Raw genomic sequence first — 22684 nt, forward strand, 5'->3', positions numbered from 1 at the left:
GAATCTTATTTAGTAACAAATATATAAAGCTAAACTTCCACCAGCAACAACTTCAGCAGCTACACTGATGATAACAAAACTAATGTCATTTGCAATTTCCGATTATGGAAATACAGACATCGGCAATATCATTTTTGCTATGGAAATAAACGCCACTATATTAGGGTACGTTTTGCATAATATTTGAAGATAACAGATGGTTTTTTGTTTTATCAACATAAACATCTTCAAGACGTGGGATCAATATCACGACATTTGCCTCCGTTCTTGCATCTTTAAAAATGTGGCATTTAGACATCGAATATTACTGCAATACATTTGAAACGACTCGCACGTCCTATTCCAACTTTAGCGATTTAAATCTTTTAAAATATACTTAAGTAACCTGTCTTTAGAATAATTCTGCATTCGTTTTTTCTTGTCTTGTGTGTACACAATGACACAGATTGGCATCAAATAATGCTTCAGACAACCGTACATACAACGTATACACAATTCTTGTCAAGGTTTATAGTCGATGGATCAGCAGGGAAATGTGACCTTAATGTTTGACCGGAACATATCAAATTATGACATCTACTCCAACACGTAGAATGTTACGACATACATGGATAAAGAAAATACAAAGACATGTTATCATGATCGCAAAAGGGATCACAAGGGTCAAATGTCAGATTCTACTTCAAGATTACTTAAACTCATATTAGCAGCAACAGGACAGAACATTGGGTTAATCTAACATTGTTTCCTCAGCCTGTCTGCCTTCTGGTTTACCTGCAGATTTGTTCGTATACGGGGCACACTATCTAAACACATGAGTGAGAGAACTCATTGCAAATAAAATATATGAGCAACAGAGATTAGGTGTGCTGTAAATCCATTACTGTCAAGCTATGTTTCTTTCTCTATACATACGCACGCACGCACGCACGCACGCACGCACACACATACATACATACATACATACATACATACATACATAGAGCTGTTTGCTTGGAAATGCGATCTAACTGCTTTTCCCAAACACACATCGAACACATTCATCTGGCCTGGGCAGATATCGATCCTTGAATTACGATTCCAATGTTTAAACAACTTTGCTCTCGCGGTTTCAAGTAAATGCAAACATGCCCAGACAGATTCTCTTACTTGGATATGATTTAAGTACGTGCACATTTACAAGTACTTTGGTACTTTAGGTATGTGTGTACATTATCTCAGTGTATTTATTTGAGCCAGCTCACTAGCTAACGTCCCCTGCTAAGTAAGCCCACGTTTATTTAGGTTGGATAACTGATAAGAAACTAGACCTTTCAAAAATAAAAACAAATTACTATATTTTTATTGAACTATTCCACTGACATGATATTATCTTAAAAATCTGAAAACCTTTTACCACGATTAGACATAATTTCTGTCGGAGATCATTTGTGACTGCTTAATGATGTTCTACCTGTTTAATAACTTCGAACTGTTTGCATTCCTCCTGCAGGTAGCAGGTACGTACTACCCTTTACTATTTAGAGACATAAATTAAAGATTGCATGCAAATAGGTATATGAATGTAGCGAATGAGAATGTAGTTTACAAACCACAACCTCTAACGCCGTGAAGTGCTCCAAAACGTGAGTTACCAGGTCAACTATTAAAGCTTATGCCATGATTGGTCGTGGTAAAGAAACTAGATTAACAGGGATGATGTTAATGGCCTGTGCTAATGATGGTCGTGGTATAGAAACGGGATTAACAGGGATAATGTTAATGGCATGTACTAATGAACGTAATGTTAAGCACCAGAACAAACCATCGTAGGAATTCTGTTGTCAGATACATCGAACTTATTGTCATACTTTACATTTACTATCATATGCCCGTTTATTTATTTAGATATCTACCAACAGACAGATATAAAGTATATAGAAATACAAGTGAACATATGCACTTTATTCTTACATGTACGGATCTAAATTTGCTGTCACGCAATATCTCACTATCCATCGAATTCAGACTTTTTAATATTGTTCTCTTTCCTACTTTGGCAACGAAAAACTTTACTTATTCAACGCGCACTAATGAATAAAATATATTACAATCTTAATAGGCTTCATTTCTTCATAAAGGATCACTGACAAACATTAGCAGGATTTTTTAAATTGTAATTGAGATATCTTCTTTTTCAAGAATGGAAAAAAAACATTACGAGATGGACTGCATTTAAATTGATGAATTACGTTTCGTCCTGTCTACTAGTGCTATCTTGAAGACGGTTACAATATGGGAACATTTATGCAATATAGTGAAAGCGGGGTGGGTACTTTGGGGTTGGTGGGACGGACAATTCCAGCACTACTTTATGTTCACCTTCGCAAATGTATTTGATTCGTTTAGTCATAATAAAACGCCAGCCTGGTGTTGTTTTCATACTATACACGTATAAGTGACCATCAAAGATTGTATCGTGTGAATGGGTATATAGTGGAGGCTGAATGCAAAACAGCCGAAATTTTGAGGCTTACGTTAGACCGACCCATCCTTTACTTAATGTATTTATTGGGGTCGGCACGGAGCCCTTGTAAAAAACAAACATATCTTATGGTTCCCTACATAAATGTAACATGGATGAGCCACAATGAGGTCCTATCGGAATAAACATTACAATAAATCTGGGTCAACAAGGGGCTGTATTGGAATTACATGCTAAAAATATGTCGAAACATAATGGGGGCCCTATGGAAAATGACCGAAGTATTATAAGGCCCTACGGGAATTTTACATGGATGTGTCGGTTAGGGGCTCTGTTAGGATTATCATTAAGTGTTCTTATTATGAGTCTTATGGAAAATCAAAAAAAAAGGGTAGATGAAATATGGGGTCTTATGGAATGTCAAATGGGGATGAGGCAATGCCTCAATTTGCATTTATGAGCCACCGATAGGAATTGTACCTTAGTGGCTTTTATCCAATTATTTTGATCTTCGGTGAGTAATATATTCGATAAACCAATCTAGTAATGATATCCAAATGTTTTATAGATTATGTATATGATATTTGATCATATAGTGTCATGACGTTATGTATATGTGTGTGAGATTTGGAGCTTTAATAATTTTTCAGTCATATCGCTACGAAGTTTGCAGTGTCCTCGCACAAGGTCGATCAATCCTAACACTAGCCTCTTAATGCTGAGCGCCAAGGGAGGCAGCTGTTAGTACCATTTTTGTAAGTCTTTGGTATAACTCGGCCGGGGATCGAATCCACGACCTCCCGCATGCATCGTATATATATATATATATATATATATATATATATATATATATATATATATATATATATATATATATATATATATATGAATGTAAATTACCAACAAACACTCTTTCTTGCAAATGAACAAGTACCACTGTCTAATGACCCTATATGAAGTTTCATGACGAAACGATCTCAAACGATCTCATAAATTACCGGAGAATCCAGAAAGGATGTATCGATGCAGATACAGTTCTGAGCCACCGGGGAAGGTTGTGTGGCACAAATTCATTTTGGTACTTTTGACGATGAGACAAATGTTGCCTCTTATTTTCATCAAGTGATTTACATACAACCGGCACGAAAGCCTACAAATGTACGGCCGAAATTAAAACTTCCTAGTCCTGAGTTCCCGCTGACAAAACGGCCACGTTTATTACTGACTTATTAAACGCGCAGTTGTTTGAGATGAAAAGAAAGTTTTTGACCAAAGATCAAGGGCGCTTTCCATCAACCACGACAGTTTTCATGTCCTGCAGAAAAAGGATTGTAGTAAACCTTCTGAACAAACACCTTCCAAAATTATCGAAAAAATCCTGCACGTACAACAAAACAAAGGCAAGTTCGACATACCAGTTGAAAATTGAATGTGTATATGCCTCACTTTAGTAGTTGTAGGGGGTATTGGGGTCATATGCGAATCAGCATTACCGGCAAGTTAACATGTTGGGGTACTTGGGGGTTCATACTGGAAATCCTATGCTAAATTTGTTCACAGGTTTAACATGGAAAATGGGTCTATAGGATCAAACGTATTTATGGGGTTAAAAATGTTTATTGGGTCAAAAAGTGTTTATGGAGTCAAACGTATTTATAGGGAAAATGTTAATTATTTGTATTGCTCTAGGCCAGGGGTGGGCAAACTACGGCCCGCGGGCCGCATGCGGCCCGCCAAGGGCTTTCATGCGGCCTAGGAACAAGTTATCATTCGCACTGACTCTGTTGATGTTACTCTGTTTATTAAATAAATGTGCTTCGTTTGAAGTTTAAGTTTAAGTTTTCAAATATTAACAACATATTAACAACTGAAAATTAATTATGATGCTATTTAGAAAAACCTTTTGTTTTTGCTATTTCAAATATTAATTATTTTACCTAATGAACTATGCGGCCCGCGACAAGGTGTAAATTTCTGTATGCGGCACTTGCACTGGAAAGTTTGCCCACCTCTGCTTTAGGCTGTTCTGATGTTGAAAAATGTATCCGGTCGTGTAGAAATAGTAATGTTAACATTTATAGATACAATCATAGACAACTATTCTTACACACCACATATACAATCCAACATCTAGGTTTCTTACTACTATTCAAGAAAACCACATATACAATTCAATACCCACCTTTTGATTCCTATCTAAAATTAGCATATGAATTGCTATATACTATCTAATACCCCATACACCCCTTCCAAAATGTATAGTGTGGTGTCAAATAATCTAAAACAACTATCAGTAAAAAGGAGTATGATGAATAAGAAGAGATGAAATCACACAAACATACAATCCAACTCACCACCTATACTATCTAATACCCATGCACACTATCCAAAACGCCTTGTGCAGTGTCTAAAATCCCCGTAGGATGAGAATAAAAGGGGTGTGACGTATAAGAAGATATGAAATTACACAAACAATCTACCCAACACATCGCCCGCACTATGCAACACACTATTACATCATCTTTTCACATGATTCAATATTGTGTATGTGTTTGAGTCACTTAACCATATCATTAAAAATGAAGACAAAGACACATCCGGTTTAGGCAAATTCTCTTGTTTGAATTAAAGCATCACAACACACCACAAGAGTCCATTTTCAATGTTAGTCTCGTTTTTTAATTTCTTCACCAGTTTGGGTTCTTCCTCTTCTTTTGTTTCTGCTAGTGGTATTGATTTCTTGCATGTATTGACGGGAACGGATTCTTATTTTCTGTCGTAAGACCATTTCTCCTGCTTCTCTTCTTCGTTCTTCTTTTTTTCTCTTTTTTTCTTAGGACACACTGAAGACCAATGTCCTTTCTCCTGACAAGCATCACGGATATCTTTACCCTTGTCTCTCCTTTATCTTGTAGTTTCTTTGTTTATTGTTGTATACATTCCAGAGCCTAATTTCCATTCTCCTAATAGACGGAGCAGATATCTTGACTTATGTCTCGTGAGGAATAGCAGTATTTCGTCTTGTGTGAAGTATACTTTGGAGTGCCTCTGAAAATCTCTGACCAGTTTGAAAACTGAATGAATACACTTAGGGTGAGACACTTACTATATATATATATATATATATATATATATATATATATATATATATATATATATATATATATATATATATATATATATATATATATATATATATATATATATATGGACCCACTGAGTTTAAAACGTAGTGAAAAGATTTATTTGCAATCAAGATGAAACGATGCCACTATTCCAGTGAAGAATTCGAAGATGAAGACAAGAGTTAACGACTTGCGGTGTCACCTCATACGCTAGCTGAAGTGTTAGTTTAAGTGCGTCTTAGTGGTTTCTAAGAAGACACGAATAAATCGAAACGCCAATGCGAGGCCAAAGAGGACGTTCATTTGGGATTCTCGATCCACTGCGACAGTTTTAAGTCTTACAATATTTGTGTTGGCTTCAAAAAATGTAATATCTGATCAAATATTGTTCTGGTCAGTATGCGTTTCAAACTCTCTCTCTCTCTCTCTCTCTCTCTGCCTCTCTTTCTGTCTGTTTTAGTCGTTACTGCTTTTTGATTGTCTGAACTGGTCTCGTCAGTAGTGAAAGGGGTCACTTTACGGACAATGGGAATTAGCATTACAGGGACCCCTGGGTCACTTTACGGACAATGGAAATTTAACATGGCGAAAAATCGTGGGTCACTTTACGGACAAGGGGAATTTAACATGGGAATAAATCGTGGGTCACTTTACGGACAAGGGGAATTTAACATGGGAATAAATCGTGGGTCACTCTACGGACAAGGGGAATTTAACATGGGGAATAGAGTTTGGGCTTGTTTAGGGACAAGGGGAATTTAACATGGGATTTTTTTTTTTTTAAATTTAAAAATTTAAAAAAGGGGTAGGCAATTCAAAGGCTATCTCTTTTCGAGAAATATGGCTGGCCCTGAAAAGGGCCTTTGGTTTATGTTAATATGCCCTTAACATAAAGGGCATTTGCGACATCTTCTTGTCCTCAAACTTCGTCTTACAGCAGGGCCATACATCAGAGTCCTCTTGAGGCAACCTTGTCTCTCTATATAGACTCTTCTTATCCACAGGCTGCTGTTGGTCCTGTAGACAACGGTCCACTTGGATCGGACATACATGAGCATGTCCGTCCTGAACATCATTGTTGACACAAGGGTTGAAGATTCAACGTCGGTCCACATGTTGAGGCTCCGAGAATAGGTGAATCAATGCAGTGAACTGCACTTATTTATAGGGACAGAAAGGATTGAAACGGATTGAGTTCATTCACCAATCCGAACACGCGTTAAAGAATTCAGTCAGCCCGCATCCAATCCGAAGAGAGCAGTCTGTGACGTCACGTAGTCAATATAGATTCGCTAGCGCTTGTGTGCAGTCAATCTATGCGATAGTGATTCAACATGACGGAAACTCAGAAAACGATCCAGTGGGGTGCACCAGCAGGGGAGACCGCCCAAGGGAACCCGGACTTACTTTCAGAAGAGGTGAATTGGGATTTTGTGGATTTTCTCTCCTCGCAAGAATTTGTTCCGGAACCTTCGTTACCTTCTTCATTACCGCAAGTGGAGAATTTTAGACAGAGACAGAAAGAAGAATTGGAGAAATTTATACAACGACAAAAGGAAGCGGAACAGGCTTTTCTCCTACAGCAACAGCAACAAGAAGAAGAGGTAAGAAAAAAACAACAGCAAGAAGAAGTAGCAGCAAAGAAACAAGAGGGTGAAAATCAAACGGTCACGGTACTGTTGGACATTTTAGCGGAGTTAAGAAGTCTGAAACAAATGTATCAGACTTCTTTATCACGACCGAAGAGAATACGACCTTCCCGAGCCAAACACGTCAACCCTGTGACTAAGCCTACCGTACCACCCTTAGTGATTTCAACCCAATCATTATCATCATTACGCAGTCCAGAAGTAGGCCTTGGCCGTGGCAAAGGCTTAAGGCAGTTAAAATTGATTGCTTAAACTCACCCCTGCACCATAAAGAAAAAAAGGCCCTTTTCAGGGCCACCCACATTTCTCGAAAAGAAATACAATTTCAATTTGCCAATAACTCAAAAAAAAAATAACTCACCCATTTTACCCTTATAGTACGTGTCTGTGTATGAGTGCGTGAGTGTAGCTTCTTATTTTAAAATCAAAACTCAAAGACTCTTACCTTATATCATTCATTTATTCTTTTCTGCATTTTTTACAATCCAATTCACAATTCACAACACTTTAATCAAAAGTTCATTGATTTCTTCTTTTCTCCTTGTTTAGTCTCTCTGTTTTTTGAATTTCTTCACCGTCACACTCTTTTTCTCTTCTTCTTCCTCCTCGCTTTCTTCCCTTCTTCTTTTTTTCTCCTGTTTCTTTTTCTTCACCTGTCTTCTTTCTTCCTCAGAAGAATCCCTCTCTTCCTCTGAAGAATCCCTCTCTTCTTCTGAAGAATTCCTCTTTTCTTCTGACTCCTCTTGTTTCTTTTTTGGGCAATCTGGAGACCAATGTCCTTTTTCTTGACAATAATAACAGGTATCTTGACTTTTGTCTTTTTTATCCCCTGTTTTTTTTTCTTTTTTGACGGTCTGGACACTCTGAAGACCAATGCCCTTTCTTCTGACAGATATAGCAAGTATCTTGACTTTTATCTCTAAAGGAAGGAGAGTAGTCCGTAGGCTGGTCTGAAGAGAATTTTCTAATGACCCCTCGCAAAGCTCTGACGAAACGTTCCATCTGGTTAGTCTCTTCCATCGTTGTGCTCGGCTTGAGAGTGAAATGAATAGTGAAAGGACAAGACACACACCCTTTTATATACGCTGGTCTGCTATGACTATAAAGTAGTTTATGGTGTTTGAACTTGAGTCATTTGACTTTTTGCTTTCAAGATGAAACGATCCCATTCATTCGAGAAGAAAGAAGAAGAAAGTAAGAGGCAGAAACGTGATCTATTGCCTCGTACCAGGGCTGAAATCTTGGCACAAATTCATGCTAGTGATTTTGAAGAGGACATGAGTGAACCAGAATCCCAACCCTCTAAACCAAGTTCACCACCCTTAGTCAACCCTGAAAAGTACTATTCCATTCGAGAGACGGAAAAGCGCTCCTCTAGAAAATTTAGAACTACGGCTTACAAATACACGGTGAAGTTTAAAGATTTCAAGGCTGAAGTGCCGTTAGAGAAAGCAGAAGTGTTCATCACCGAGGTGTGGGATTCTTTGCTCACTGCACTCAAGCGACAATGTCAACCCAAAGAAGACGATCGCTTGAGACTTTCCATACAACACGACGGTTTGAAATCCCCTGTTTGGATCGAGTTTAGCACCCCTGCAGAATTGACTGCTTCCAAAGTCATGGACAAGATTCAACACGTACAACAATCTAATGACCAGTTTGACATCACCGATGGTAAAGCCACACTGGACATGACCCACGTCTCTCCTCCTCAAGGGACAGGACGCAAAAAGATGTTATTGGTGGACGACCTTCGCAACACCAAAAAGAGTCTCGTCCGAATTAACAACCCTCATGAGCAGATGTGTTTAGCCCGTGCCATCGTGGTGGGACGAACCTATGCCAACAAGAACGACACGGTAGAATGGAAAAGAACCTGGGACACTATTCAACGTTCCGACCGAGCCAAACAACGAAACGAAGCAGAACTCCTGTTACAACAAGCCGGACTGCCCAAAGACACACCCTGTGGCATTCCTGAGATGCAAAAATTGCAAGATGCCCTAGCTCCACGCTACACCTTGAAAGTGCACCCTCAAGAAGTGCGCGGACCTCTGTTGTTTCGAGGCCAAGATTTTAAGGACGGAAAATACATTCACCTTTATCATCACGATGACCATTTCGATACGATTACCAGTATCACTGGATTCCTGAGATATGTTTATTATTGTGAGAAATGTGACTATGGTTATAATAATCGAGAGCAACACAAACATTGTGGATGGAAATGCTCAGGATGTTTGGCCTCTCCACCCTGTCTGAGCGAAGAACCAGTGCCTTGTTCCAATTGTCTGCGCACGTTTGTCAGCCCTACCTGTTACCAACAACATTTGAAGACGCAAGGTTCACAGAAGAAATGCGCTTGTCAACTCCTGAGATTGTGCCCTACGTGTGGACAAGGCATACGTACCAATAATACCAAGGCACACGTATGTTCAGGAAAGAAAAAATGTCACATTTGTCACCACATCGTGGACTTGGAACACCAATGCTACGTGCAAAAATACCAATCCCCACCAGAGAAAGAGGACGGTCACAAGAAGAAAGGCAATTTCATCTTTTTCGATTTCGAATGCATGCAAGAGACCGGCATTCACATTCCTAATTTCTGCGTGGCTCATCGAGCGTGCGAGAAGTGCATTCAAGAACCTATCTTCAGTCATTGCCCTCACTGTAGCAAGATTCCCGGAGGACGTGAAAAAATCTTTCGGGGACCGAACACGTTAGCCGATTTTGCCCAATGGGTCTTAGACCCCGTCGACAAGACGTGGAGCCAAGAGGACATCGAACGTTACGGAGATTGTCATCGCCATGCCACAGTGATGGCTCACAATTTTTCCGGATACGATGGACAGTTTCTTCTCAGATACTATACGGAACAAGGCACCGAGCGTCCTAAAGTGACTTTGAACGGAGCCAAAATCATTTTCATGCAAGTGGGACAAGTGCAGTTTAAAGATTCGATGAGCTACTTGGCCATGCCTTTGAGTCGAATGCCTAAAACGTTTGGAATGACAGAAATAGCTAAAGGGTACTTTCCACACTTTTTCAATACGGAAGCCAATCAACACGCCGTTCTACCCCATTTACCTGAGGCTCACTATTACGACCCCGACAACATGCGTACCGAACAACGAGAAGCTTTCTACGCTTGGTACCAGATTCACGCCTCGGACCCTTTCGACTTTCAGGAAGAAATGCTAAAGTATTGTCGTTCCGACGTGGACATTTTACGGCGTTGCTGTGGAAAATTTCGAGAACTGTTCATGGAACACGGAGGGGTCGATCCTTTGAAAGAAGCTTGCACCATTGCCAAAGCGTGTTCCTTAGTGTATCGACAACGATTCATGCCTGAAAACACAGTGGCTGTCATCAGTCCTCAAACGACCCACTTTGTCAAACGTCAATACTCGGTCAAAGCCCTACGTTGGTTACATTACTTGTGCGACAAGGAAGACAAATGGATTCAGCATGCCCGCAACGGAGGGGGTGAAAAGACCATCGGAACGTATTCGGTCGATGGCTGGGACTTAGAAAACCCCAAGATCGTGTACGAGTTTAACGGTTGCTTATTTCACGGATGTCCCGTTTGTTACCCTGACCGTGGCACCAAGAATCAGTTTTTGCAACGAACCATGGAAGACTTGTACCAGGACACTTGTCAGCGTCGCCTAAAGTTAGAACAGGAAGGATACCAAGTGGTGGAAATGTGGGAACACGAGTACGATCACCGTATGAAAACCGATCCCGAGTTTAAACGCCTCGTGGAAAGTTACCAGTTCATGGACCCGCTGAACCCGAGGGATAGTTTGTACGGAGGAAGGACCAATGCCACCTGTTTGCTGTACCAAGCCGACGAAGAGAAAGGAGAAGAAATCAAATACTTGGACGTGTGTTCGCTGTATCCCTACGTGTGCAAATATTGTCGCTTTCCTGTAGGGCACCCGCAATTGTTAACCGAACACATCGACCTGAAAAACATTCGACAATACGAAGGCTTGATCAAGTGCAAAGTTTTGCCTCCCACGAACCTATACCATCCCGTCTTACCTCACCATTGTCAAGGCAAATTGATGTTTCCCTTGTGCCGTACTTGTGCCGAAACGTGCAACCAAGATCAACCTTGTCAGCACAGCCAGGAAGAACGGGCCTTGACGGGAACCTGGGTCAGCGTAGAATTGTTCAAAGCTCTGGACATGGGATACCAACTGTTAGAAGTGTACGAAATTTGCCACTTTCCCAAGACACAACAGTACCGCAAGGGTGATCCCAGTCAGAAAGGCATTTTCGCAGACTACGTGGATGCCTTTTTGAAACTGAAGCAAGAAGCCAGCGTCTATCCTTCCTGGTGTCACACTCCCGAAGACCAAATACAATTCAAAGAGAAATACTACGAACAAGAAGGCATCACTTTAGACCACATCGAGAAAAACGAAGGCAGGCGATCGTTTGCCAAAGTGATGTTAAATTGCTTGTGGGGTAAAATGGCACAACGACCGTGTTTACCCAAGACGGAATATTTGACAGAACCTTCCCGCTACTTCCAGATGATTCACGACAAAACCAAATACATGAAACACGTGGACGTCGTTCGAGAGAATTTGATCTTGGTCAATTACGAAGAAGATCTGGACTTTGTGCAAGACGACCCTTTTGGAAATGTCATCATTGCGGCTTACGTGACAGCCCATGCTCGCTTAAAATTGTACGAAGCTTTAGAACTGTTAGAAGAACGCGTCCTGTACTTTGACACGGACAGTTGCATTTACATCCATCACCCGATTCAACATCACCCTAACATCGAAGGAGACCGTTTAGGAGCCTGGACAGACGAGCATCCCGACGACAAGATTCTAAGTTTCGTCAGTGGCGGTCCCAAAAATTACGGCTACGAATACCGGGACAAACAAGGAGAAGTGCACACGACGTGCAAAGTGAAAGGACTGACTCTGAATTATCGTACCAGTCGAGTGGTCAACTTTGGGGTATTGAAAGAAGCCTTGCAATCGGGAGAGGATGGAAACTTTAAAGTGACCACCTATCAACCGAACAAGATTGTACGTTTACCCACTCACCACATCGTCAGTCGACCCTTGGAAAAAGTCTATCAAATTGTATACCAGAAGCGAGTTCGACTTCCCAATCATTTCACCTTACCGTACGGTCACGTCGGTATTGGTCTGTATATAAAAAGGAACCCTAGGCAAGATCGATAGTTCATTGTGACTACCAAGACCGAGCGAACAAGATGAATACTTTGAAAAAGACATCGTTCCAGTTTGGGGATTGTAAAAAAGTTGTATCTTCCTCTAGTGTGACTAATATTGGATGGATAAGACCCATGCATTGCGACGGAAAATGTCCGGAAGGAAACTGCGATTGTCCATGTGGTTACCATTGTAATTGCGTAACGGAGTTTGCAGACGAGTGCGATTGTGAGCCTTGAGATGGGACCGATGCTGTACGTTGTGACCTGAGCGATGCCGTAAAGCATCATGGGAACCTTGTTCTCACTGCCCCTGTCATGGAAAGTGATGCTGTGCGTGTCAAACCTGAGGGATGCGAAAGCGATGCCGCTCGTCCTCTTAGACATTTTACCGGGTTTAAAGGGGAATGTCAACCTTCACGTTTACCTCCCTACGGATGTCATCCAGCCCTGAGCAAACTCCTGTTCCTGTCACCCAACCCTCATCGAAACGAACCTGTGAAAGACGAATATTCGTTCCCTGTGCGTTTGTCGGAATACTGCGACTTTGAAAATCGTCTTCAATCGTTCAAAGGAAAATGGCCAAAGTATCTGGGAGGACCGACCCCCCGAAGAATTAGCCAGAGCCGGATTTTTCTACTTGGGCGAAGGAGATAAAGTCAAGTGCTTCAGTTGCGGTGTGTCACTTCACCACTGGGAACCGCAAGATTCGGCCTACGTTGAACATGCTCGATGGTCACCGAATTGTCATTACTTACCTTTAGTGGGACCGAGACATTGAAGTAACTTTTTTTACCATAATAATCTGTTCATGGATACTTTACAAGAGAACATTCGTGCTTTGCCTGTGGAGTTGAGAGAACGCATTTATCGAGAACTGGTCAAAATACAAGTGAAACGTAAAGAACAATTGCATCCGTTACGTCACCGGTTTTTGAACCACTGGTACCCGAAGGCTATACAAGGACTGATTCAATTGAAAGTGTTCCATTGGACAGACATTGATCAACGATCCTCTAGTTTTAAAAAGGATTGGTTTGGTATGGACGATTGTAGTTACATCATTGTAAACGTACTGCATCGAATTCCAGAGGAAGAGTTAACGAATTACCAACATCTTGAACACAATGTCAACTTGGTGAAAGAGGAAACTTCTGAACGAATTGTAATGTGTAGATTAGTGACTCAACGATTTAAATTCGACACTGAAGTGAAACCATGTTTGTGCAAAGAGTACATTTCTTGTGTCAGACCAAAGAGGATTTAGTATGACCTATTCATGGATACTTTACAAGAGAACATTCGTGCTTTGCCTGTGGAGTTGAGAGAACGCATTTACCGAGAGTTGGTCAAAATACAAGTGAAACGTAAACTCAAAGTAATTCATCCGTTTTTAAATTATGCTCTGTTCCAAAGTACAAGAAGACTGATTATGAGTGGATATTACATTAGGCACAAAGTTAAACGAGGCTATTGGCTACCACCCAACGATTCCAAAAACAGTGTATATACTTATGGATACTTTACAAGAGTACATTTTGGGCTTGCCTGTGGAGTTGAGAGAACGCATTTACCGAGAGCTGGTGAAAATACAAGTGAAACGTAAAGAACAATTGCATCCGATACGTCACCAGATCTTTAACCACTGGTACCTGAATGGTATAAGAGAACTGATTCGTCAGAAATTCTTTCAATGGTCAGACCTTGTTCAAAACTTTGAGGTCGCTAATGATCGACATGTTCATGATTATGGTTACTTCGAGATTCACCTACAGCAATACATTGAGGAAGACAAGTTAAAGGATTACCAACATATTTTACGTGGAATCTACTTAGAGGAAGAGGAAACACCTAAACGAACTCTGACGTTTCGGTTACAGTATGCAAGATTTAGATTCCCTACTGGAGAACGAAGATCTCTGGCTAGAAAGTACGTCTATTGCATCCGAAAAAAAGAGAATATAAAAACAGGCTGCCATGCCACGGTTTATGTCACATGTCATCCAACAGATTCCGTGGAAGGAACTCAATGACCATATTCAAACCGTGGATCATTACCATCGATTATTACAAGAACTGTATCCATTCAATTTGGGACGACAAGTGGTGTGTGTCTTAGTGACTTGTTTTCTGGGATTTCGTTTACCAGCCGATTCTTTGTGGACTCTTTACGATCAGTACTTACCACCTCCATGGCCTTAAATGGTCACGAAAAACTCCTTTTGCTCAAAGCCTTGCGTTTTCATCTGGATACTTCTCGACCTCTACGGGAAAAAAAGATTCGTCAACTTTTAGCTACCCAAGACGTGTATGACGATGTGTGTGTAGCCTGTGACTTACATCCCCATTGGACAGATGTCCGTGCCTGGAAAGAATGGGATTTTGAGGCTTGGACCCAAGAAGTGGCCCAGTATGCACGAGAGTTGTTCAAGGAAAAAAGTTACTTTTCAACCCGTGTTAGTGACGGTGCCAGAAGAACCCGTCACCCAGGACAGGACTGTCGTGGACAGGCCTGAAAGACCCTTTCGGGAGGACACTTGTGTGACCTTACCCCCTGTTGAACTGGTTAGAACATTACCCAAAACATGTGGTTGTTGTACAGACACTTGTGTTTATTCCACATTCATCGTTATCATGTGCCTTTTATCCTTGTACTTAAGCCTTTGGCTTTTATGTATTTTTGTCTTTCGTATTCATGTTTGAAAAAAACATTCAATAAACGTGTTCTGAAAAAGTATATAAACTCTTGTCTTGTTTGTTTTTCGTGTCACAAGTGACATTTCTCACACCATGGCTACCTCTGCTGTCTCTGCTCCCTCTTCCTCTACTGTCAAAGTCATCGACGAACACTTAGATCGTGCCAGTTGGGAGGCTTTGTATCTTCGCCATCCCTTTAACATGCTCATTGCTGGACCTAGCGGTTCAGGCAAAACCGAATTCGTCAAACGTTTGATCGAACATAAACATCATTTGATCGATCGGCCCCCTCAACGGATCGTGTGGTGTTACAAAGAGTGGCAATCGACGTACAGCCTCTTGCGAGAAAGTCAAGGCGATTCCATCGTGTTTGTGGAAGGCATTCCTAAAGAAGACGATGGCATCGTCTCTGACTCCCGTCTAACCCATTTGGTCATTTTCGACGACATGTTAGGAGAAGACGAAGAAGAAATTAAATTGTGGTTTACGCGCAAAGGGCATCACCGTAATGCCAGTGTCGTTTACATCACCCAAAATTTGTTTCAACAAAGTAAAGCCCATCGCACCATCAGTCTCAATGCGCATTACGTGGTCTTGTTTAAAAGCCCTCGAGATAAATCGCAAGTGCAAGTCTTAGCCAAACAGTTAGGAACGCCTTGGCTGACTCAGGCGTACGACGATGCCACTCAAACTCCACACGCCTATTTACTCGTCGATTTGAAACCTACGACTCCTGAGGATTTGCGATTTCGTACCCACTTGTTTCACCACTGGTGCCAAGACGGAGGACCTGTCCTGTACACGTCTCCGTCCTCGACTTCATTTCACTCCCCATGAAAAAAATCTATAAAAACCTCAGACCCTTTTTCGTCTGTCTCACACAGTGTGAACATGACGTCCCTTCAGTCGCATCTTCCCGTCAAATTGATTCGTGCCTTGTATGGCATCAGTCGAGAAAAAGATCCACAAACACGAGCCCGTGTCTTAGAAGCTAGTCTCAAAGAAGTCTTACGATGGTTCACGGTGACGGCACGTCAATTACTCCAAGGAATCATTCAGATTCCTCATCAAACCCAACGCTTTTTCGATCGAAACAAAGTCGCTTTGGTCCAACTGGCCGATCCCCGCATCGACACTCAAACCAAAAAACAAATCATTTTGAAATCTGGAGGGAGCGGTACTCTAGGAGGGGTCATCATTCGCTCACTCTTAAGATGGGATCCTAATGCCCCCAAAGTTATCCCCAAGACAAAAGTTCAACGAAGCCCCAAGAAGAAAAAGAAAAAGACCAAGTCCCCAAGAAGAATAACTTCTCCAGTGGCAGGACCCTCCTCTTACCAGACACCACCACCATCACCCCGGAAAAAGAAAAGAAGCCCCCATAAAAAGAAACAGAGAAAAAGTCCCCAGAAAAAGAAAAGTCCACAGAAGAAGAAAACTAGTCGCAAGAGAGGCACTTCGGCCAGGACGCAACCTTACACTCGCAAGCCACGACCTGCCACAGCGTCTCCGGCAGCCTCACGTTTGTCCACTTCTCCGTTGATGTCACCAGGAACTGAAGAGTACTTGGAGACGTTGATTACACCAAGAACTTCTCCGTTGATGACCCCCAAAAGAACTTCCCCAGTGGCAGGACCTTCCAATTTAGCGGCAGTGGCTGCTGCTCACAAAGTACCTTCTCCCAAAATCAAAGTCCATGAAAGATCGGGCATGTTACAAAGTTTACTGGATTTGTCCAAGCAAGAACTGGCTCGATTTAGTCCGTTACGTACCCCTGCACGACGTATCATGCCTGTCCTCAAACTGATAAAACGTAAAGACAATCAGTGGCGACGCGTTCCAGTATAAAAAAGGCCTGTGACCGAGTAGGGTATCAGTGTTTTTAGGTGCTCCTAAAGACTCAAAGATGTCACCCTCCAGAAAACCCCAAGGAAAGAAAAGGAAAGGACTACCACCACGTTTAGCCAAACATGGGGACCTGTTATCTGTCCTGTCCAAAGCTTCTCCACCCCTACGAAAAAAACTCATTCAAACGGCCTCCAAAGAGGTCATCGATACCGTGTGCGAATGTTGTTTGAACGTTTTGAAAGGCACGATCCCTTTGTCCAAACACCAGAAACAATGCTTAGGCAAACATCGTCACGTTCTTCGGAAAATGGTTCAAAAGAAAATTCCCATTCGTCAAAAAAAGAAGATGTTGGTCCAACGTGGAGGCATTTTACCTCTCTTGTTAGGCCCCATACTGAAAGGAGTCTTGGGAACCATGTTGGGAGGACTGATGGGAGCAAGATAAAAAGGCCTTCGGAAGTCCCAAGATCTCAGAATTCACCCCTGACAACCCATGGAAGGACGAAAAGTAGCTTTAGTGCCTTACAAACGATGGATGGAATACCATCGGTGGCAAGAACAACGCACCCCGCATTGACCTCCCAATCCCAATTTGAGCGAGATGTCCCAGTTACAACACGAATTGCAATCCTTGCTGGATCGCCAAGATTTGTCCGAAACAGAAAAATCGCAAAAGTACGGTCAACTCTTGCAACGACTGCAACTCTTTCACCAGAAAGCTTTAGACGAAACAGCTTTACCCACTCTGAAAGATTTTAAGACCTTGATGAAAAGTTCAGCACCATCACCAGTACCAGTACCACCAGTACCCGTGACCAAGACAGAAAAAGGAAAAGAAGAAGAAGAAGAAGGGTTTCAAACTCCACCAGAAAAAGTACGCAAGTTAACAACACCACCTACCTCCAGAATTGGATGGATTAAAAAGATGATGGCCACCCCTTCTTCCTCACAAGAGAAAAAGAAAGTGAAGACAGAAGTGAAGACAGAAGTGAAACAAGAACCGATATCCCCTGCTCAGACATCCTCTTCCTCTTCGACACCTATTGCTGGCCGCACACGCAAAGCCTTGCAATCCAAGAAAATACCCCAAGAGAAAAAGAGTAGCCTCTTCCAAGAGTGGGTGCCTTATTAAGACACCAATCAACACAAAAAAAATGGAAAAAGTCTTAGCTAGCATTTACTACGATCCCTCCCATCCTGCAGGTTACGCAGGAGTTCAAAAATTGTATCGTGCTGCCAAAACGCGACTGAAAAGTCTCCGTTTACCTCAAGTGCAACGATGGTTACAAGAACAAGCTACCTACACTTTACACAAACCCATTCGACGCAAGTTTGCCAGAAGTCGCACCCGAGTGGAAGGCATCGATCATCAATGGCAAGCCGATTTAGCCGATGTCTCTCATTTGGCCAGCTACAATCGTGGTTACAAATATTTGTTTTGTGTCATCGACGTCTTTTCCAAATTTGCCTGGGTCGTACCCTTGACTTCCAAATCCAGCAGCGAGTTAGTGCGAGCCCTGCAACGGGTGTTGAAACAAAGCGGTCGTCGCCCTCTTCGATGGCAAACGGACAAAGGCACCGAATTTCTGAACCAAGCTTTCCAAAAAGAATTAAAGAAACGTGACATTCATTTTTTTACCACCGAGAATCCCGAAACCAAAGCCAGCATCGTGGAACGTTTTCAACGCACTTTGAAAGAACGCATGTGGAAATATTTTACGCATCACCACACTCTGAAGTACATCGACATCTTACCGCACCTGGTGCAAGCGTACAACCAATCTTACCATCGAAGCATCGGACGTGCCCCGCAAGACGTGACTCCCGACAACGAAGTGCTGGTGTTCGAGCGCCTGTTCGGTACGTCCCCGACGAGGGCTGTCCCCAAGAAAAGTGGAGAGTTGACCGTAGGAGATTGGGTGCGCATTGGCAAAACCAAACGCACTTTCGACAAAGGTTACTTACCTAACTGGACGACCGAACTGTTTCGCGTCACTGGACGAGTACATGGCCGTCATCCTGCCGTCTATAAATTGGAAGACATGAACGGAGAAGTACTCAAAGGAACGTTTTATTTGCCCGAGTTACAACGTGTCACCAAAAAAGAAGACGACGTGTACGACATCGAAAGCATTCTCGAACGCAGAACTCGTAAAGTGGGCAAACGACGTGTCAAAGAAGTCAAAGTACGTTGGAAAGGATATCCACCCAGTTTCGATTCTTGGATCGACGCTTCGCAAGTCATCGACTATAAAAAGAAGAAGTGACCATCATGCCCTTTCACACATCAGACGCAGCTACGTCGACCAGTCCTTCTTCCCCTAGTTCTTCTGTGCAAGATTTACAAAAACAACCCTTGTGGGTGTGGTGTGGAGAACGTGTGCCTAAAACGCAAATCGTCTTTTTCTGCCAAATCTTCGTGGTGTATTGTGTCATCGGGGCAGCCATCGCCAATTTGAGTTTGCAACAAGGAGACAAACAATTGTGGACCATTTTATTGAGCAGTTGCATCGGTTACCTGCTTCCCAATCCCTCCCTGAAATTCTCCTCAAACGGGAACGTTGTGTCCAGTGCCAGTGCCAGTCACCACTCCAACAACAACCACAACCAGAACCCCATTTTGGGCGGAGACACGCCTCTGACGTCCAGTAATATCCCCTCCGACAGCCACAGAACTCTAGAATTATGAGTCACCAAAACCAATTTTACTTAACCTTACCCAGTGACAGTTCCATGGAGGTGTTTCCCAAGAACACGTTGTGCTGTTACACGGCCAAATTACCTCAAGCCATCCCCTTAGATCACGAAGCCCATTGGGAAGTGGCTTTAGTGGAAATGATTCACCCAACCCAAGTCCAAAATATCATTGCCCAGCAAAATTGGTTTAAGGTGGAAGTTCATGACCAACAATTGCAAGTGGAGTTGGATAAAATTGGCACATCTACCAATAGAACCTATGATGACAAACTTAAAACGTGGACCTACAACTTGTCCATTCTCCCAGGCTATTATTTCAGTGGTCATCATTTGGTCAGCGCCATAGCCTCCAGGTTTAATGGCGTGTTCCATAAAGCTTTGAGTAATGTCCAAAAAAGTGTCACCCTGGAATATCACAAAATAGCTCGTCGCTTTCTGATGAAATTTTCTGAGGGGTCCAAAAAATTCATGTCTTTCATATTTTGTCCTGAATTGTTTGACATATTGGGCGGTGACACGGAGCTGAGGAAGATAGGAGAACAAAAAAAAAGCCCCGAATTACCAGTCATTTCCGACAACGATATTTTTGCGAGGTATTTTCGTTTCCCGGTAGAACTGAACCAGGGACTGAATTTGATCTTCGTGTACTCCGATGTGGTGGAATACAACGTGGTGGGACACACCTCCGTGCCGTTACTGCGTGTCATTCCTTTCAAAGTGGATTCTGCCACGAACGCTGACGAGGAAGGTGGAAACACTTACCACGTCCACCGCGAATTTGTCCATCCTCACTATTTACCGGTCAGCAAGTCGTATTTGGACACGGTCAACATTACTATAAAAGGAGATTTGGGACAAAATATTTCATTCACCAAAGGAAAAGTCACGGTGAAACTCCATTTTCGAAAACGGTTCTCTCACGACTCGTAAGCAAGTCATGTATCCAGTGTACCAAGGGGTGGCTCGACAGCGAGGACACGGTTTAGGAGACATGTTAAAATAGGCCTTTCGTTCGGTGGCCCCAGTGTTGAAACCGATGGTGACACGCGGATTGCACGCCTTGAAAGATGCGGCACTGACGCAAGGCAAAGAATTTCTCCAAAATGTCATCATCGACAAACAGAACCCTAAAGAAGCCTTCATGAGGGCTGGCAAAAATGTCTTGCTGCAAACGGGTAAAGACATTTTAGGCCAACGAGACACACCTATAAATGCCCTGCACGCTACCGAGTCAGGCATTCAGCAAGGACAAGGCAGAAAGAGACGACGAAGAAGAAAACACCCTTTCACCAGACTTCAAGCGAGAAAGGCCAAGAAAAGAAGAACCGTTCGAGACTTAGACGTTTTCGATTATTGAGAAAGAACAAAAAAAAAACAGAAAAAAATGATGTACCGAGAGTCTTGCGCTTGTTCCAAGACGGAACTGGATCTGTTTGCCATGCCCCCCACCATGATGACCATGCAAGAATCTCAGTGGGTGGAATTTAATCCCATCTCCTCACTGATCGATTCCGCTCCCATCGAGTTTGAAATCAAAGGACAGCCCGAAGATTACATCGATCTGAATAGCAGTTACTTGTACTTGAAAGTCCAAGTTCTAGATAAGGATGGTGCTGGAGTAGAAGACACTGAGAATATAGCTCCCGTCAACAATTTCATGCATTCCTTGTTCAGCTCAGTGGACTTGTACTTGAATAACAAACTAGTCAGCAGCAGCATGGATACATACCCTTACCGCGCCTACCTGGAAAATCTCTTGACGTACGGAATAGATGCCAAGGATACTCATCTCAATGCTTGTGTGCTGTGGGAACCTGACGAAGCGGGCAAGTTCGACGCAATAGATGGAAGCAATTCCGGCTTTGAGCAAAGAGAAAGCAAAATCTTAGACAAGAGGAGTTTAGAACTGATGGATCGTTTGCATTTGGACATGTGGTTCCAAGAGAAATATTTGCTGAACGGGGTGAATGTTCGCTTGAGACTGAATCGCAACAGTACCGCTTTCCATTTGTTGGCTGATCCTGATAAGACTGGCATTCCTAAAAGCAAAATTTTAGAGGCCAAACTCTACGTACGACGCGTGGAAGTGTTACCCAAAGTGGGTAACGACATCAGTCAAACGTTGAGCAGAACAACCGCCAAGTATCCCATACGACGTGTGGAAGTGAAAACGTTCACCATTCCCGCTAACCTGCAATCCATAACCGAAGATCATCTGTTCCAAGGACAGTTACCCAAGCGTTTAATCCTTGGTATGGTCTCGAATTCAGCCTTCAACGGAGCCTTCAAAGAAAATCCTTTCAACTTTCAACACTTTTTAGTGAAGAAAATCGAAGTCAGTCGCGATGGCAAGACCTTGTGTACCCGACCTTTCGAACCTGACTTTGCCAACAAAAATTACTTGAGATCGTACTTGTCCCTGTACGAAGCCACCGGTCAGTTAGGAACCAACACCAGTCACGGCATTGAGTATGACGATTATGCAAGAGGCTATGCTTTGTGGGCTTTCGATTTCACTCCAGACCAAGGCAGCGACGAGGGACATTTCCACCCTATAAAATCTGGCCAGATTCGTGTGGAACTTCAGTTTGCAGATAAACTACCAGTGACAGTGAACGTCATCCTGTATGCAGAATTCGATAATACCATAGAAATCAACAGTTTGAGAGAAGTCATTCTAGATTATTAGAAAGCCATGGAAAACTGTTATCCCTCTTTACCTAGTGGAGAAACTTTGGAGATGGAATGTAAGGAGACCGTGGAAGGAGAAGAATCTCAAGACAAAGACGAAGAAGATATCATGATGAAGTCGAGATGGCCAGAACAAGAAGCCCATTTAGTCTGCTGTTTTGCCAAACACTTGGTCGACAAAATGACGGAATTGATCAAGAAAAATTGTTATGGATGTCAAAACGATCATCCCAGTCAAATTCAACACGATAAATGCCTAATGTTAAGTCAAGAAGAAAAATTGGACGAGTATCTGGACGAAGCTTGG

The 22684-nt window shown here is 42.4% G+C and overlaps 1 protein-coding gene across 2 annotated transcripts in view; it reads left to right on the top strand.

Annotated features, from left to right (window-relative positions):
* The first annotated feature begins 1030 nt into the window (after positions 1-1030).
* The window catches only part of LOC149775718 (matrilin-1-like), a 39258-nt gene continuing 17604 nt past the window's right edge, over positions 1031-22684 (top strand). The window contains exon 1 of one of the 2 annotated variants that reach the window (XM_089943683.1): positions 1031-1499. In XM_089943683.1, the coding sequence (XP_089799809.1) occupies positions 1442-1499 (58 nt within the window). In that variant the 5' untranslated portion in view covers positions 1031-1441. The remainder of the gene's footprint in view (positions 1500-22684) is intronic. The other variant, XM_089943682.1, reaches the window with a different exon arrangement.

This window comes from Sinohyriopsis cumingii, chromosome 19 (assembly GCF_028554795.1).
Source record: "Sinohyriopsis cumingii isolate HCF-2022 chromosome 19, ASM2855479v2, whole genome shotgun sequence".
In the NCBI taxonomy this organism is placed as follows: domain Eukaryota; kingdom Metazoa; phylum Mollusca; class Bivalvia; order Unionida; family Unionidae; genus Sinohyriopsis; species Sinohyriopsis cumingii.